General features: G+C 34.4%; 3 protein-coding genes across 5 annotated transcripts; 2 read left to right on the top strand and 1 right to left on the bottom strand.

The window, feature by feature from the left end:
- Positions 1-650: 650 nt before the first annotated feature.
- Positions 651-2,823, top strand: LOC143423100 (bolA-like protein 3). 2 transcript variants are annotated; one of them, XM_076894175.1, is made up of 4 exons: positions 651-796; positions 1,981-2,107; positions 2,351-2,439; positions 2,506-2,823. In XM_076894175.1, the coding sequence occupies exons 1-4, from the start codon at positions 752-754 to the stop codon at positions 2,569-2,571; spliced, it is 327 nt and encodes a 108-aa protein (XP_076750290.1). In that variant the 5' UTR covers positions 651-751; the 3' UTR covers positions 2,572-2,823. The 2 variants fall into 2 exon arrangements, with proteins under 2 accessions (XP_076750290.1, XP_076750291.1); XM_076894176.1 differs by lacking the exon at positions 651-796 and adding an exon at positions 1,531-1,730.
- A 321-nt stretch (positions 2,824-3,144) lies between these two features.
- Positions 3,145-5,348, top strand: LOC143423294 (sodium-coupled neutral amino acid transporter 7). Its single transcript, XM_076894516.1, has 4 exons — positions 3,145-3,564; positions 3,802-4,162; positions 4,239-4,488; positions 4,689-5,348. The coding sequence occupies exons 1-4, from the start codon at positions 3,462-3,464 to the stop codon at positions 5,343-5,345; spliced, it is 1,371 nt and encodes a 456-aa protein (XP_076750631.1). The 5' UTR covers positions 3,145-3,461; the 3' UTR covers positions 5,346-5,348.
- A 48-nt stretch (positions 5,349-5,396) lies between these two features.
- Positions 5,397-10,477, bottom strand: LOC143423293 (E3 ubiquitin-protein ligase RNF123). Of its 2 annotated transcripts, none has more exons than XM_076894514.1 (10): positions 10,354-10,477; positions 9,950-10,272; positions 8,868-9,815; positions 8,665-8,792; positions 8,466-8,569; positions 7,155-8,224; positions 6,750-7,078; positions 6,506-6,671; positions 6,278-6,424; positions 5,397-6,172 (listed from the first exon to the last, which is right to left on the bottom strand). In XM_076894514.1, the coding sequence occupies exons 1-10, from the start codon at positions 10,449-10,451 to the stop codon at positions 5,862-5,864; spliced, it is 3,624 nt and encodes a 1,207-aa protein (XP_076750629.1). In that variant the 5' UTR covers positions 10,452-10,477; the 3' UTR covers positions 5,397-5,861. The 2 variants fall into 2 exon arrangements, with proteins under 2 accessions (XP_076750629.1, XP_076750630.1); XM_076894515.1 differs by having other exon boundaries at positions 9,950-10,216; positions 10,354-10,461.
- Positions 10,478-12,247: the final 1,770 nt, after the last annotated feature.

Raw genomic sequence — 12,247 nt, 5'->3', positions numbered from 1 at the left:
TTACGACGCTTCGAACGATCACTGCAACGAATGGTTTCGTATAGATAAAAGCCGAGTGTTTGTCGTTCGACTGGCACACATACGAATTTAAAAGGGTACGCAGCAACGTTCTTACGCCCAACGCGAGCGATCGCTCGTCCGCCAGCCACGAACCTTCTACTCTCTTATTATTGTTTTGGTTCTGCCGCGCATGCGCATTTTCCCCCACGCTTGTGTAAACAAACCGTTAACTCATGAGCTCTGGCGAATCGATAATACCTTTGCCACTTCCTTGTTCCACGTCTCCTGCTCCCTCTGAAAACCGTTTCAACCATAGGGTGAAATGATTTCACTTTGCCAGCTTTTCGCGATTTATCATCAGGTTCGCAATAAGCATGAATTTTGAGGAAATGCACGACGTACACGCCGATTCGTTCCACGCCAGGTCCGTTCCTTTTCCCTTGAAGCGCCTGAGCTTCGGCAAAACAGCAGGATCGGGGGTCGCATGGTAAAGGGAGAGAGAGGCTGCAACGTACGGATCAAGGTTACACTCGAGCCCCTGTTAATCTACGTCATCCTCTGCCAAGTTTGTCGTGCGCATACGCGCGTGTTCCCGATTTCCACTTGCGAAATACACACGGACACATACACAGACACGTGTTTACGTGAGCATTTATCTGCAGCCAGCGAATCATTCATTAGACCTAATCTGCAGGACAACGTTACCTGATATGTGCCCATTTCGCAAAGTTTTGATCGACTGAAAATAACGATGTATATCTTAAAAAACTTTGAGTCGATTGCATCATCGCTAAATGTAAGCCTTGTTACGTGTACAATTACTCAATGCATTACAAATTGTTGAATTGTACGTGGCATTGTATCTCTTAGCGATCAAGTATATGTATATTTATATATTGTAATAGTTTTATTTTTAATATTAATGAAACACGCACGATTTATTTGGATACATAGATATAAATAATACAGCAACGATATGATATAACAATCGGTAAAAATAGCATTTTATCTCATGTGAAATAGTAAGCAATAAATAGATCAACGTTACATTTTATAAATTGCGTTATGAAATATTTCATTAACTAAAAATTCATGATATATAGCTTTTAACATTTTCTATATCTCTGATTTTTTTTTCTCACTGTTGATATTATATGCACATGTGTATATATATACACATATACTTTGTGTGATGTTCTGATATTGATCATAGGTACTTTGGAGGTCATTTTTATTTTTGTCTTAAGTTTTGCCTTTTAGTTTTCAATATTCTTATATAATACATACCTGGAATACAAATTTATTAAACAAATATGGGCAAAACACTACAAATTATTAACTCATCCGAATCTCAAGGATTTGTAATAATTTTTACAAATTTTGAGCATATAATTCTATATATTTATATTGCAAGCAATGTTTATAAAAATTTAATAAAATAGTATTTTTATTATACTCTTTTATGTAGAGTAAATTTGTTATTTATCATATTTTTATACAGCATTCTAATACGAAGTAGATAGCGCCACAATAGATCTGAAAAATCAGCTGATTGAATAAAATATACAAGCTCATGTGCTCTCGAGCTATCCTTTCGTTCAATTGTCTTCAGTAAAAAATTGTCACGTTATAAATTTGAAATACAAAAAGAGACGAAGCTTAAATTAACACGATCAATCGTAATAACTATGTTCGGTCGTGCGTATATGTCAAATTTTCGTAAATTTTCGGTAGGTACATAACACGTTTCTTCATACGAGTACACGTTTACCTTCATACAGATTACTTCATAATCGGGAAACTTTATGACATGCATGATTTTTCCCCTTAATATGCGAACATCAGCTCGTTAAATATTTATGATCTGAAGAAGTTCCCAATGCCCCGCTTTCATATTCCTTCTACAAAGCATTAAAACAGAAAACATATATATCAAACCCCTCAAGAATGCGAAAGATGAATAAAATGAAAGTTTTACAGCTTCTATCAAGAGTATGGAACGGACCCAACAATGCGTTGGCTGGCAAACATGCTGAACAAAAAGTGCTATCAATTTTAAGAAACAAATTTCCTAAAGCTAAACTTATAAACGTAAATGATGTGTCAGGTAAAATGATAATCAAAAAAAGGATCGTTCGTGGATTGTTCTCATTGCATTAAACATTTTAAAAAGGGTTTACTTAGTTAACGTTACAGGATAATTAATTAATAAAATATATCCTATAAGATATGCGAACATGAAAAGAATGTGAGCGTTATTCATTTCAAATTTTGTTCTTTCTAAATGTATAACTCTCATTCCATGCATTTCATTAACATTTGTAGGAATATTTATAATTTGTTATTATAGGAGGGTGTGGTGCTATGTTTGAAATAAGTGTTATTGCACCTGAGTTTAAAGGACTGAACACTGTCCAACAGCATCGATTAATTAATGAAGTAAGATACATTATTCAACAAGTACAGTTGTCGAATCGTTTTAATTACTATAATCTTTTTTTGTAGATACTTAAAGAAGAAATCAAGAATATGCACGGAGTACGAATATATACAAGTGTTCCTAAATCTTAGATAATTCTCCATTTTTTTTACAAAATTATTTCTTAACCATATATGTAATTAGATATACAATTAAATTGTACAGAGTTTTGTAAATTTTGCAGATACATATACACATATTTATTATATGTATTCAGTGATATATTCATTTATGTCCATATGCATTTGCAATATAAATAATATTTGCACAATGATTTGTAATAATATGAATTATGTATATGCATAAAATGCAAATATGTACAACAAATTGCTAATATAAATATAGATTGTATATTGGAGATTAAAATTATTTTTCAGTAGTTTATATGTATATGTGCAACTCATATCTGTAGGTATTTTATAATTTTTGAGTTATCTCGTTTGTTAGAACTTTATTTAGAAAATTTTGTACATTTATAGAATACACACAAAATTATTGCAAAACGTGCAATGTTTCATATCTCTAGTGGGATAAATTTTTATATAAAATATAAAATAATTACTATTTTTATTATCTTTGAGCTGTACACTGTATACTACTCAATTAATACCAAAAAAAATGTAGCCAAACTGTTACAATTTGTCATCAAGAAAGTATTTCAAATTTTGTAACGAAAATTATGAGGCGACCTCACGCGGATTCTGATGACAATTTTGAGTCAAGAAATTTCAGACGGATCCGTCTAGAACTGACCAAAACAATGATTACACTGTTCTTGTAATGCTAGTGTGTCATGCAGTGTTTGCCCTGTTAAAACAATAAATGAACCATGGTGTTTTCTGAGGTGACCTTTGGTCCAACTATCAAATCACTGTAGAAATTGGTAACAAGTTTTCGTTTTATTCCAAAGAATGTACTGGCTGTGATAAGGAACCGAGATTACGTTAGTCTGAAATAACCGTTCAATCTGCAACCATCGAACATGAATTGTTTAATAGGAGACACGGAACAACTTATTGACAATGATATGTTATTGTGTACTGCACCAAACCCTTCTGCTCGCAATAATCAAACTACTCGTTCAGGTACTATAATTTTTGTTTGGCACATGTTTCTATAATTTTCCTTTAAACGTACAATAAAACATATGCACATGGATTATTTCTTCTCTTAAATAATCTTGTTTGTCTTTTACATTAAATATCGTTTATCTGCTAATTATTATTAAGAAAGACATAATATTATTGCATTCGCCGCAAATTTCTGGAATATAACAAAATAAAATTTGAACATTTCATAAAATTTGTCTTTAATATTTGCAGGAACCAGTGTACCGAGTACAATTTTTTTAATTGTCAATGCCACTTTAGGAGCTGGTCTTTTGAATTTTCCTCAAGCATTTGATAAAGCGGATGGATTGGTTACCTCTATTAGCATACAGCTTCTGTTTCTAGTCTTCATCACAGCTGCGCTGGTAATCCTAGCGAATTGCAGTGACATTACAAATACCTCCACTATGCAAGATATGTTTGCAAAGTTTTATGGGACAAAATCACTTTTTTTATGCGCCTTTTGCATTATGATATATAGCTTTGGATGTTGTTTAACATTTTTAATAATTATTGGCGATCAGTTTGACAGAGTTTTAGCGACATACTATGGGCTGGATTACTGTCACACATGGTAATTGCAATTGGAAAACGATTTCACTAATGTCAGTTTTTCTCATCAGTGCTTTCTATTTAATAACTTTTTTTAGGTATTTATCCAGAACATTCATCACAGCAGTAACGTGTACTTTATGTATACTACCTTTATGCTTCTTTAAAAGACTAGATGTTCTGAGTTATGCAAGCTCTATCGGTTGCATAACTATTTTATACGTAGTGTCATTGATAGTCTATAAAAAGTTTGTGAATTCGGAATCTTTTGTTAACCCCATGAAGATATGGCCTGTCAATGGATACGAAGCGCTTCAAATAGTTCCAATAATATGTTTCGCATATCAGGTATTATATTTTTGAAACTTTAAACAGAAATAAAAGTTAAAAGGTACTTCTGCATTAAAGATTGGAATGAAAGAGGCATAAGAGAATTAATTTTTTCTTATTACTTCTTCTTATCACTTTTAAGTACAAATTAGAGTAGAATACATTTTCATTCCAGTCTTACATGTTCGTAGATGATCTCATTTTGTTAATATTTGCAGAGTCACATGACAGCAATACCAATGTATGCTTGCATGAAAGAGCGAAATATCACAAAGTTCACATTGTGTGCCACTGTGAGCATGATTATCTGTTTTATTGCTTATACGGTGGTTGGTATTTTTGGATATGCAACATTTGGTGCTGGGAAAGTGCCCAGTGATATACTACAAGGATATACAGACAAAAGTGTATTTGTCACTTTAGCAATTATATTCATAGCGATAAAAAATTTTACCACGTATCCGATTGTGTTATACTGTGGTCGCGATGCGCTTCTAAGTATTTTGGGAATGGGTAACAATGTAACTTTTAAATTTAGAGCTTTTATTACGGTGATCTGGTATATATTGTCTTTAATAATTGCAATATTAGTGCCAGATATTTCACCAGTGATTAATCTGCTAGGATCCTTATCAGCAGCTTTTATATTCATCTTTCCAGGCATTTGTCTATTTCAAAGTACACTTTTAAAAGATTCAGAATTACACTTAAATAAAGACCGAATGCTAATATTTTTCGCAGTTCTTATTACTGCGCTTGGTGCGTTTGTAACTGGCGTTGTACTCATAGAAGCGATACAAGATTTGAATATAACACCAACAAAATCTCCGTTAGTAAATGGTTTTAGACAGTTAAGAGAAAATTTATGCTCTTAAAATATTTTAATTCATTGAAGCAGTTGAAGAAAAAGAATAAGACTTTACGTATATGAGAGAATTGTCTTTAGAAAAGTACATTTTATAATAGTATATTGATAACAATTTGTTTGCTCAACATATTTTACGATTTAGACACATATTTTAACGTACATTGATATACATACATATACATATATATTGTTTTAATTATAATAAAAATTCAGAAAGACTGACCGATGTATACAAAACTACTATGTTTGTTGTGTTATAATGGTTGTATTATACAACGAAATTTTAAGGAGGCTAATCTTTTATTTTTATACTGCCATTTATAAGTTTTAAAAAAGTGAGTGATATATTTAAAAAATGATATTAAATAAATAAAGGTTTACATAACATTTTATACAATCTATTTACTCAGTTTCAGAATCTATCGTAATTTTTACAAGAAATTTAATTTTACAGTTACTTTCACAAAAATGCTACAACTCGTAGTTTATATTATTACAATTGCCACGAAGGCAATTCCGCGGGCTATTTAGAAGACGTACTTTGATTATTAAAATCGTGTAATACATTGTCAGAAAGGTCTACCACTTTTTCAATAGTTACTTTGCAGAAAAAGCATGATCTGCTGTTTAAAAGATGCCGATCGATACAAATACGACATGTTTGATGATTACAAGGTTTAAAAGTTACTGCTATAGGCTGCGCGTAGCATATTGTGCAAGTATCGCTATTATCGCTTGAAATTTTTGTATTTGGTAAAATACTACGGCATTCGTCCAAGTACTCAATCATATCTTTCACTTTCTTAATTTCTTCTTCTGTTACGTCATTTGGATCTATAAAAAATGATAATTATGAAAGGAACGGTAAAAGTTTAGGTGTTTGATTACAATGACCTATAACCCGAGGTTGAAATAATAATTTTATACATTTATACTTACAATTTAAAAAGGAGAATTGTTTTACATTTTTCTCTTGTTTATCATCAAATTTTGAATCTCCTAGCATGAAATAAAGAGTGCTCATTTGGAAACTTGGCTCCAGCAATAAAGTTTGAGTGATCTTTGGTACTTCCATCACAGATTTTGCTGATAAAATTCAGATATTTCCTACACTGAATCCTAACTATACATCATCATTTATATATTGCAATCAGAGCTGATACTTACACTTAAAACTGGTCATGTCCTCGTCAAGTAGCGCTAATAAAATACCCGTAACTGCCGCCAATATTGGGAAATGATCGACCGATTCTAAGTCTGGGATTCCCAACAATACAACGTGTTGAAAACAACTTGTTTGCGAACTCATCCTGTTTAACACTTGGCAAAGTAACTATAAAGATAACGTAATGGTAATTACACATCGACTAAATAGTACGGAGATGTTAAATAGGATAGATAATGTATGTACTTGGCATAATCTAAACAATAAATTTTCACTGAAAGACTGTGGCGGATTATTGAAGACGCTTGGAACCACCGTGATGATCATCTCTAAAACTCTCAACAATGAGATTGTTAAATCGAAACACGTGGCGCAAATTTTTAGTTGTCTAGATTCAATGAAAACTCTTTCGGGTCTCGATGAAACATTGTGAATCTCCTGCACCATACCGATAAACTCGGAGAATGTCCAGTTCAATAGATTCAGTAATGAATTTAAGAATGCTGTCATGTCTTGTAGATTTTTTAGCAGTACATCCCTTAGATGTCCTTGGTACACAAAAGACGGGCATGGTTCTAAAGAATGGTGATCAGTAAGCTCTCACTGATCGTCCAATTTTTAAGGCATTTACTGAAAACAGAAATTACGTACTTCTAGGTTGAGAAATTGACTCTTGTTGAAATGGTTTCGGTCCGATCTTTTTCAACAGATGTGGGCTTTTTTCATACCGAAAGGCGAAGCCGTTACCTTGCCAGAATCTGACTAGAATCCAATTCGATTCTGCCCACGCCCTATTCTCGTATGATTTCAACAAGTTTGTGACAAGTTTTATACGACTTTCTTCCGGTACGTTCTCCAAAGCTTCCAACGTAATTGGATTAAACACAAATCCGGCCAGCGTTAAGAGTAACGTGCTTTTCGAATTTACATTCACTATACGCGGATCCATGAAATGGTCGCATAGAAATTTCGCTATACTTAGAAATATTTGTTGATAATCCGGAATTTTTTCAATAGGAGCTGTCGAGTATATGTAACTTCGCAAACCGATGCATAAGTTAGCTAATGCCGCTACATAAAAGTCTGGCACAAAACTAAACATGTTCCCTTCTAGACTAGCGTTCGTCAACGTTAATGCGACTACATTTAGGAGCCACGCGAATTCTGACTGTTTCTCTTCTGAATAAACAGCAGCGCGAATCCACGCTACGTGTCTTCCTTGTTCTATTAATTTCGCATTAAAAACGTTTATCAATCTCGATAATTCTTGTTGAATTACCTCCGATTCAGGATCGTTTCTTTTCTTAACTTCTTCTAGTCGTGTTTTTATGTCCTGACTGGCGGATATATATTCTGACATGTTATTCCTCAGCATGGCCACTTTTTCTAGTGGCTTCTTCGCTACGAGTTGATAAAATAAGATAATGCTGTCGAGTAATTCGAGCAAGGATGTAGTCGCATCTACAGAATTCATGGGTAATGGTGTTGTGTCAAAAATCATTGCGTTTCCTTGACCGAATGCATTCATGTTAATCACTCGAACGAGTGCCATTCTAGTGTAAGAGCTAGACGAATCTGGAGTTTGGTCTATTGAAACGACTGTCTCGTGTTCAGGGCCTAACAGCTCTGTTAATTCAGCTCTGAATGTTTTATTCAAATGGGACACCACTCCACCTAATCTGTCGGTCTTAGAGTAGTCAATTGATCCATCGAAGAACATCCTGCGTTTTTCAATTTATAAATAATTGTTAATAGATAAATCAACCATGGAACCGCGAGAGATATATACATACACTGGCGATATTGTTCAAAGGAAATTTGTAAAATTCTATAGATAATCCAATTTACTTATCCTAAATTATATATACGTATTGTTAGAGTAATTTTAATTTACTTTTCCCAGAAATTGAAAAATGTTAGAACGATTGAAGTTAATAGATAATATGTTAAACAAATGTTTACCTGCAAGGCACGTAAACAGGATATGTACCAACTTCGGCGTCCCATAAAATTTTGAACGCAGCCAAAAGTCGATAAATGCAACACAGTGTAACCGGTGTTGGATTCTGAAGTTATTGATTATTATCTGTTGAAAATACTAGCCAAAGGTATAACGTCATATAAAATAATTTAATCATTTGAAAAATAGTATTTTACTTACACTATTAACTAGAGGAATAAAACGTTTGAATTTTCTTAAAAATATGGTTCTCGAAGTTGGTGTCCTTTCGTTACCATCAGAATTATCAAGAAGCGTAACTAATAATTGTACCTGTAGCACTTCTAATTCTGTAATACATAATTTATAGATGTATAAAATATTTAAAGTTGATAGCTCGTAAGCATACATAAAATCGGTCATACCAGAGATCGTAGCTTTAATTTGCTCGCATGCGTTCAAGTAACTTTCTTTGTTAACTTCAACTGCGTCATCGACTGGATTGGTTTCCCACCAAACATCGCTGACTATATCGGTTAGCCCTTTTTTATCTGGTGGTTTAATATTCAAGAAATTTGAGAGCCTTACTTGATTAAAGAGTAAATTGTGCAGTAGGTACTGCCGAGTAGATACATGTTGGCAAATCTTCGTTAATAGAAGTAAACTTTTACATTGATTATAGTATTCGCATAAATAAGACACATGTCTGAATGCGGACAATAAAAAAAGGACAATGGTCTCTAAACACGTCTTGATTTCGTGCTCTTCAAGAAATGTCCACAATAAATCTAAGCAAGTTAATAATAACGTAGACGAATTTGTTTCCGATTCAGAAAGCTGTTGCAAAAACGGAATTAAAGTATGCTCTGTAATATATGGTATAGTAACTAGAGGTCCTATATGCTTCAAAACACAATTCGAAACACACATTAAGTAGGACTGTAACTTCATGTTTTCATTCTGTAACGTGGCCTCATTATCTGTACTCTGCTGTTGGTTTATCAACTCTATTATTTTCCAGAACGACTTGAACAAAAGCATAGCCTGGGCTATTTTTTGTTCAGGAACTGCTTGCAGTGGTTCGTATCCTTCTATAGGATAACGCATTGGTGTTGAACCAAAGTTGGCCGTCAAACCTTCTGTCAGCGCAAGACTCACTGTCGGAAAATAAGCTAAACCAGGACCCATTGATATATTTTCAAACGCTCGTCCTAAATTTCTACCATTCCTATAGAAATCAACGTTTCCATTGTCCAAATCTAATGCACACCCAATTATGTCTCCCGCAAGCCATGGTTCTCCGTATGTGTATGTAGCTACGTTCCATTTTCTGATACGATTTCCATCATAAGCATACGAATTAACAGTATCCCCTAATAGAGAAACATTTCATATACAAATTCTTTCCTCTAATTGTTACATTCAACAATAAAAAGATTGGTGGGAAAGTAATGCAACATTCCTACCGAACAGACAATGAGATAAATTAGATTACAGTGAAACATACCAACTCCAGATTCCTGAGTAAATTTACAATTAATTGTACTCCAACCGATCTGCATAAGACCTTTAGATCGAAGTTGAACTTCGTACATCCACTTCCCTCGAAATACAGCCGTATTTGCTCTTATCGTACTAAAGTTACTTCCAGAGTTAATGGTCAGTCTATCGGGAGAGATCGAGAATAATCCTAGCCGTGCGGATATATCAAAACGGACTACGTTTGGTCCAATTCGACCGACTCTATTGTCCTCTGCATTTCTCATTGGAGCATCTTTTAAAACAATGCTTTCCACATAGTTATTTACCAAGTCTATACTTTGCGACACTCTAAAACATAAACACATATAGGTAGAGGGATATTAAATGAATACATCATCACAAAGAACAACAACGACCTGTACATACTACCTTGTAGAATTTGAGCTTTTTTTGGCAGATCCTTTATGGGCAATCTCTACGAGTATGTTTGGCCCAAAAATTTCTCGTAAGATATCGTCGACTTCCATGTTCGAGAAATCGTATCACTCATTAAATATTGGAAATTTTTAAAGGGCACAGGCTCATCGGTGGGAAACAAATTCGTTCAGAGGATCGGACCAAGCCAATGACTCTCTGTGACCAGTCAGCGATTTATGTTCAAAGCATGAAAATCAATGTTGCATTCTCAATGATCCCTTCGATTTGCCAATCTGCAAACGGTACAATAAGTTTGGTATATGTAATCGTCGAAAATTAACCGCATATTTCTGGAAAATCGGGGTAATATCGGAAACGAAACAATTGAATTCGATAAAAGAGGATGTCAATGGAAGTGTAAACATTTCGTACGGGAATTGTCGATACAATCCCTCGATTGTACGGTTGGTAAACATAAACGTACGTCACATACGCGCGGAATGCGACAACATTCCGCGCTATATTTTAAAGGGCGTGCAAAGTACATCAGCTGATGTCAGCTGACCGATCAGTCAAGCTCTCGCATCTTACATTTCTATCAGGTATAAATACACATATCCTTTCTCCTGTTCGTACATCGCACGTTTTCAGGATACTGACGCCAAGGGAGACAATAATTATCCTAGAAGAACATTCTTTTTTGTATCACATTTATTGAGTGCAAGGGTGATCCGCTCGAGATATTATACGTGCAAGAGTTTACACGAAATAATCACTAAACAACCTGCAATCGACCACTACATTATCTTTTACAAAATTTTATTTCACTGTTTGCAGCGCCATCTCTGTGAAAAGTGCTGAAACTGGTCGCACAGTGTTACCGACGCTAAAGTACACCCTCGAGGACTGGTATCGCCATCTCTGTGAAAAGTGCTCAAACTGTTCGCACAGCGTTATCGACAGCGAAGTGAACTACTGAAACACTAGCGCCATCTCTCGGAGAAGAACTGAAACTAGTCGGGCATTAGTTTCACTACTTTCCGCAGAGATGGCGTTAGTAGTTCTTGAGTATGGCGCCCACGAATACGAAAGTAAACAGTTCGACGGTTCATTGTACTCTGGTGACTGATGCGAATCTGTTTTCATTAAAGAGTAAGTTTCAATTAACCTAAGGGATTCCATGCGTGAATAGACTCTACAAAGATTGCTAGAAATGGTGTAATACCATTGTTTTTAAATTGTTCGCTAACCTTACCTTTTAGTGGATGTCAGATATTTTTGTTATTGGAAATGGAAATTCATAATATACTTTTTAATGCTAGAGTAGAATGAAACTTAAATAATGATGGATGCATAATTAAAAGTACAGGCAATGAGAAGGTAAAAATGTATGATGAAAATCTACTCGCTGTAAATGCGATAAAGCTATGAATCTGTAAGGCAATCGGGTCTCTTCTAAAAACGGTTAGTGCAGCCTGCAAGTTTTCTTTATTGAATTTAAAATCAATAACCATAAATGGAAAATCGTCAAATTAGGCTCTCCTGTATCTCTGTACGAACAGTGAAATTGACGTAAACATGTAACAACATTAAATTACACGTTAAGTTACACCGGATCCTCGCGAAAGTAACAATTCGGTAGAAAAGAAACGGAGTTACAGAATGGAAAAACAGTGGTACAAATGCAACCCTCGCTGTAGAGTGTACTACATGTACAAAAACGAACGCATCGTAAGAAAACCGAAGCCCTAATGTTCGTTCAACAAATATGATACAATCGGCGAAAAGGGGGCAGGGGCAATTAACCCATTGGCTTTGGTATTTTCTTATTGCGGTGGGTATAATGTGATAATATCTCGTACTAATATTCGATCAGTAACTATAAAGAGTATTACGTTAGTTAACT

Source organism: Xylocopa sonorina, chromosome 4 (genome assembly GCF_050948175.1).
Source record: "Xylocopa sonorina isolate GNS202 chromosome 4, iyXylSono1_principal, whole genome shotgun sequence".
Taxonomy (NCBI): Eukaryota; Metazoa; Arthropoda; class Insecta; order Hymenoptera; family Apidae; genus Xylocopa; species Xylocopa sonorina.
The sequence above is the reverse complement of the archived record's forward strand: the minus strand, read 5'-3'. Positions and strand labels throughout refer to the sequence as shown.

What these genes read in the sequence shown, in the direction of transcription:
- LOC143423100 (XM_076894175.1), top strand. Translation starts at nt 752, where the DNA reads ATGTATATCTTAAAAAACTTTGAGTCGATTGCATCATCGCTAAAT. An exon ending in CGATTGCATCATCGCTAAAT is followed by an intron (nt 797 to 1,980) that starts GTAAGCCTTGTT and finishes AAAGTTTTACAG; the next exon opens with CTTCTATCAAGAGTATGGAA. An exon ending in AGCATCGATTAATTAATGAA is followed by an intron (nt 2,440 to 2,505) that starts GTAAGATACATT and finishes CTTTTTTTGTAG; the next exon opens with ATACTTAAAGAAGAAATCAA.
- LOC143423294 (XM_076894516.1), top strand. Translation starts at nt 3,462, where the DNA reads ATGAATTGTTTAATAGGAGACACGGAACAACTTATTGACAATGATATG. An exon ending in TAATCAAACTACTCGTTCAG is followed by an intron (nt 3,565 to 3,801) that starts GTACTATAATTT and finishes TAATATTTGCAG; the next exon opens with GAACCAGTGTACCGAGTACA. An exon ending in CTGGATTACTGTCACACATG is followed by an intron (nt 4,163 to 4,238) that starts GTAATTGCAATT and finishes AACTTTTTTTAG; the next exon opens with GTATTTATCCAGAACATTCA.
- LOC143423293 (XM_076894514.1), bottom strand. Translation starts at nt 10,451, where the DNA reads ATGGAAGTCGACGATATCTTACGAGAAATTTTTGGGCCAAACATACTC. An exon ending in TTATTCCTCTAGTTAATAGT is followed by an intron (nt 8,570 to 8,664) that starts GTAAGTAAAATA and finishes CAATAACTTCAG; the next exon opens with AATCCAACACCGGTTACACT. An exon ending in CCTGTTTACGTGCCTTGCAG is followed by an intron (nt 8,225 to 8,465) that starts GTAAACATTTGT and finishes TGAAAAACGCAG; the next exon opens with GATGTTCTTCGATGGATCAA.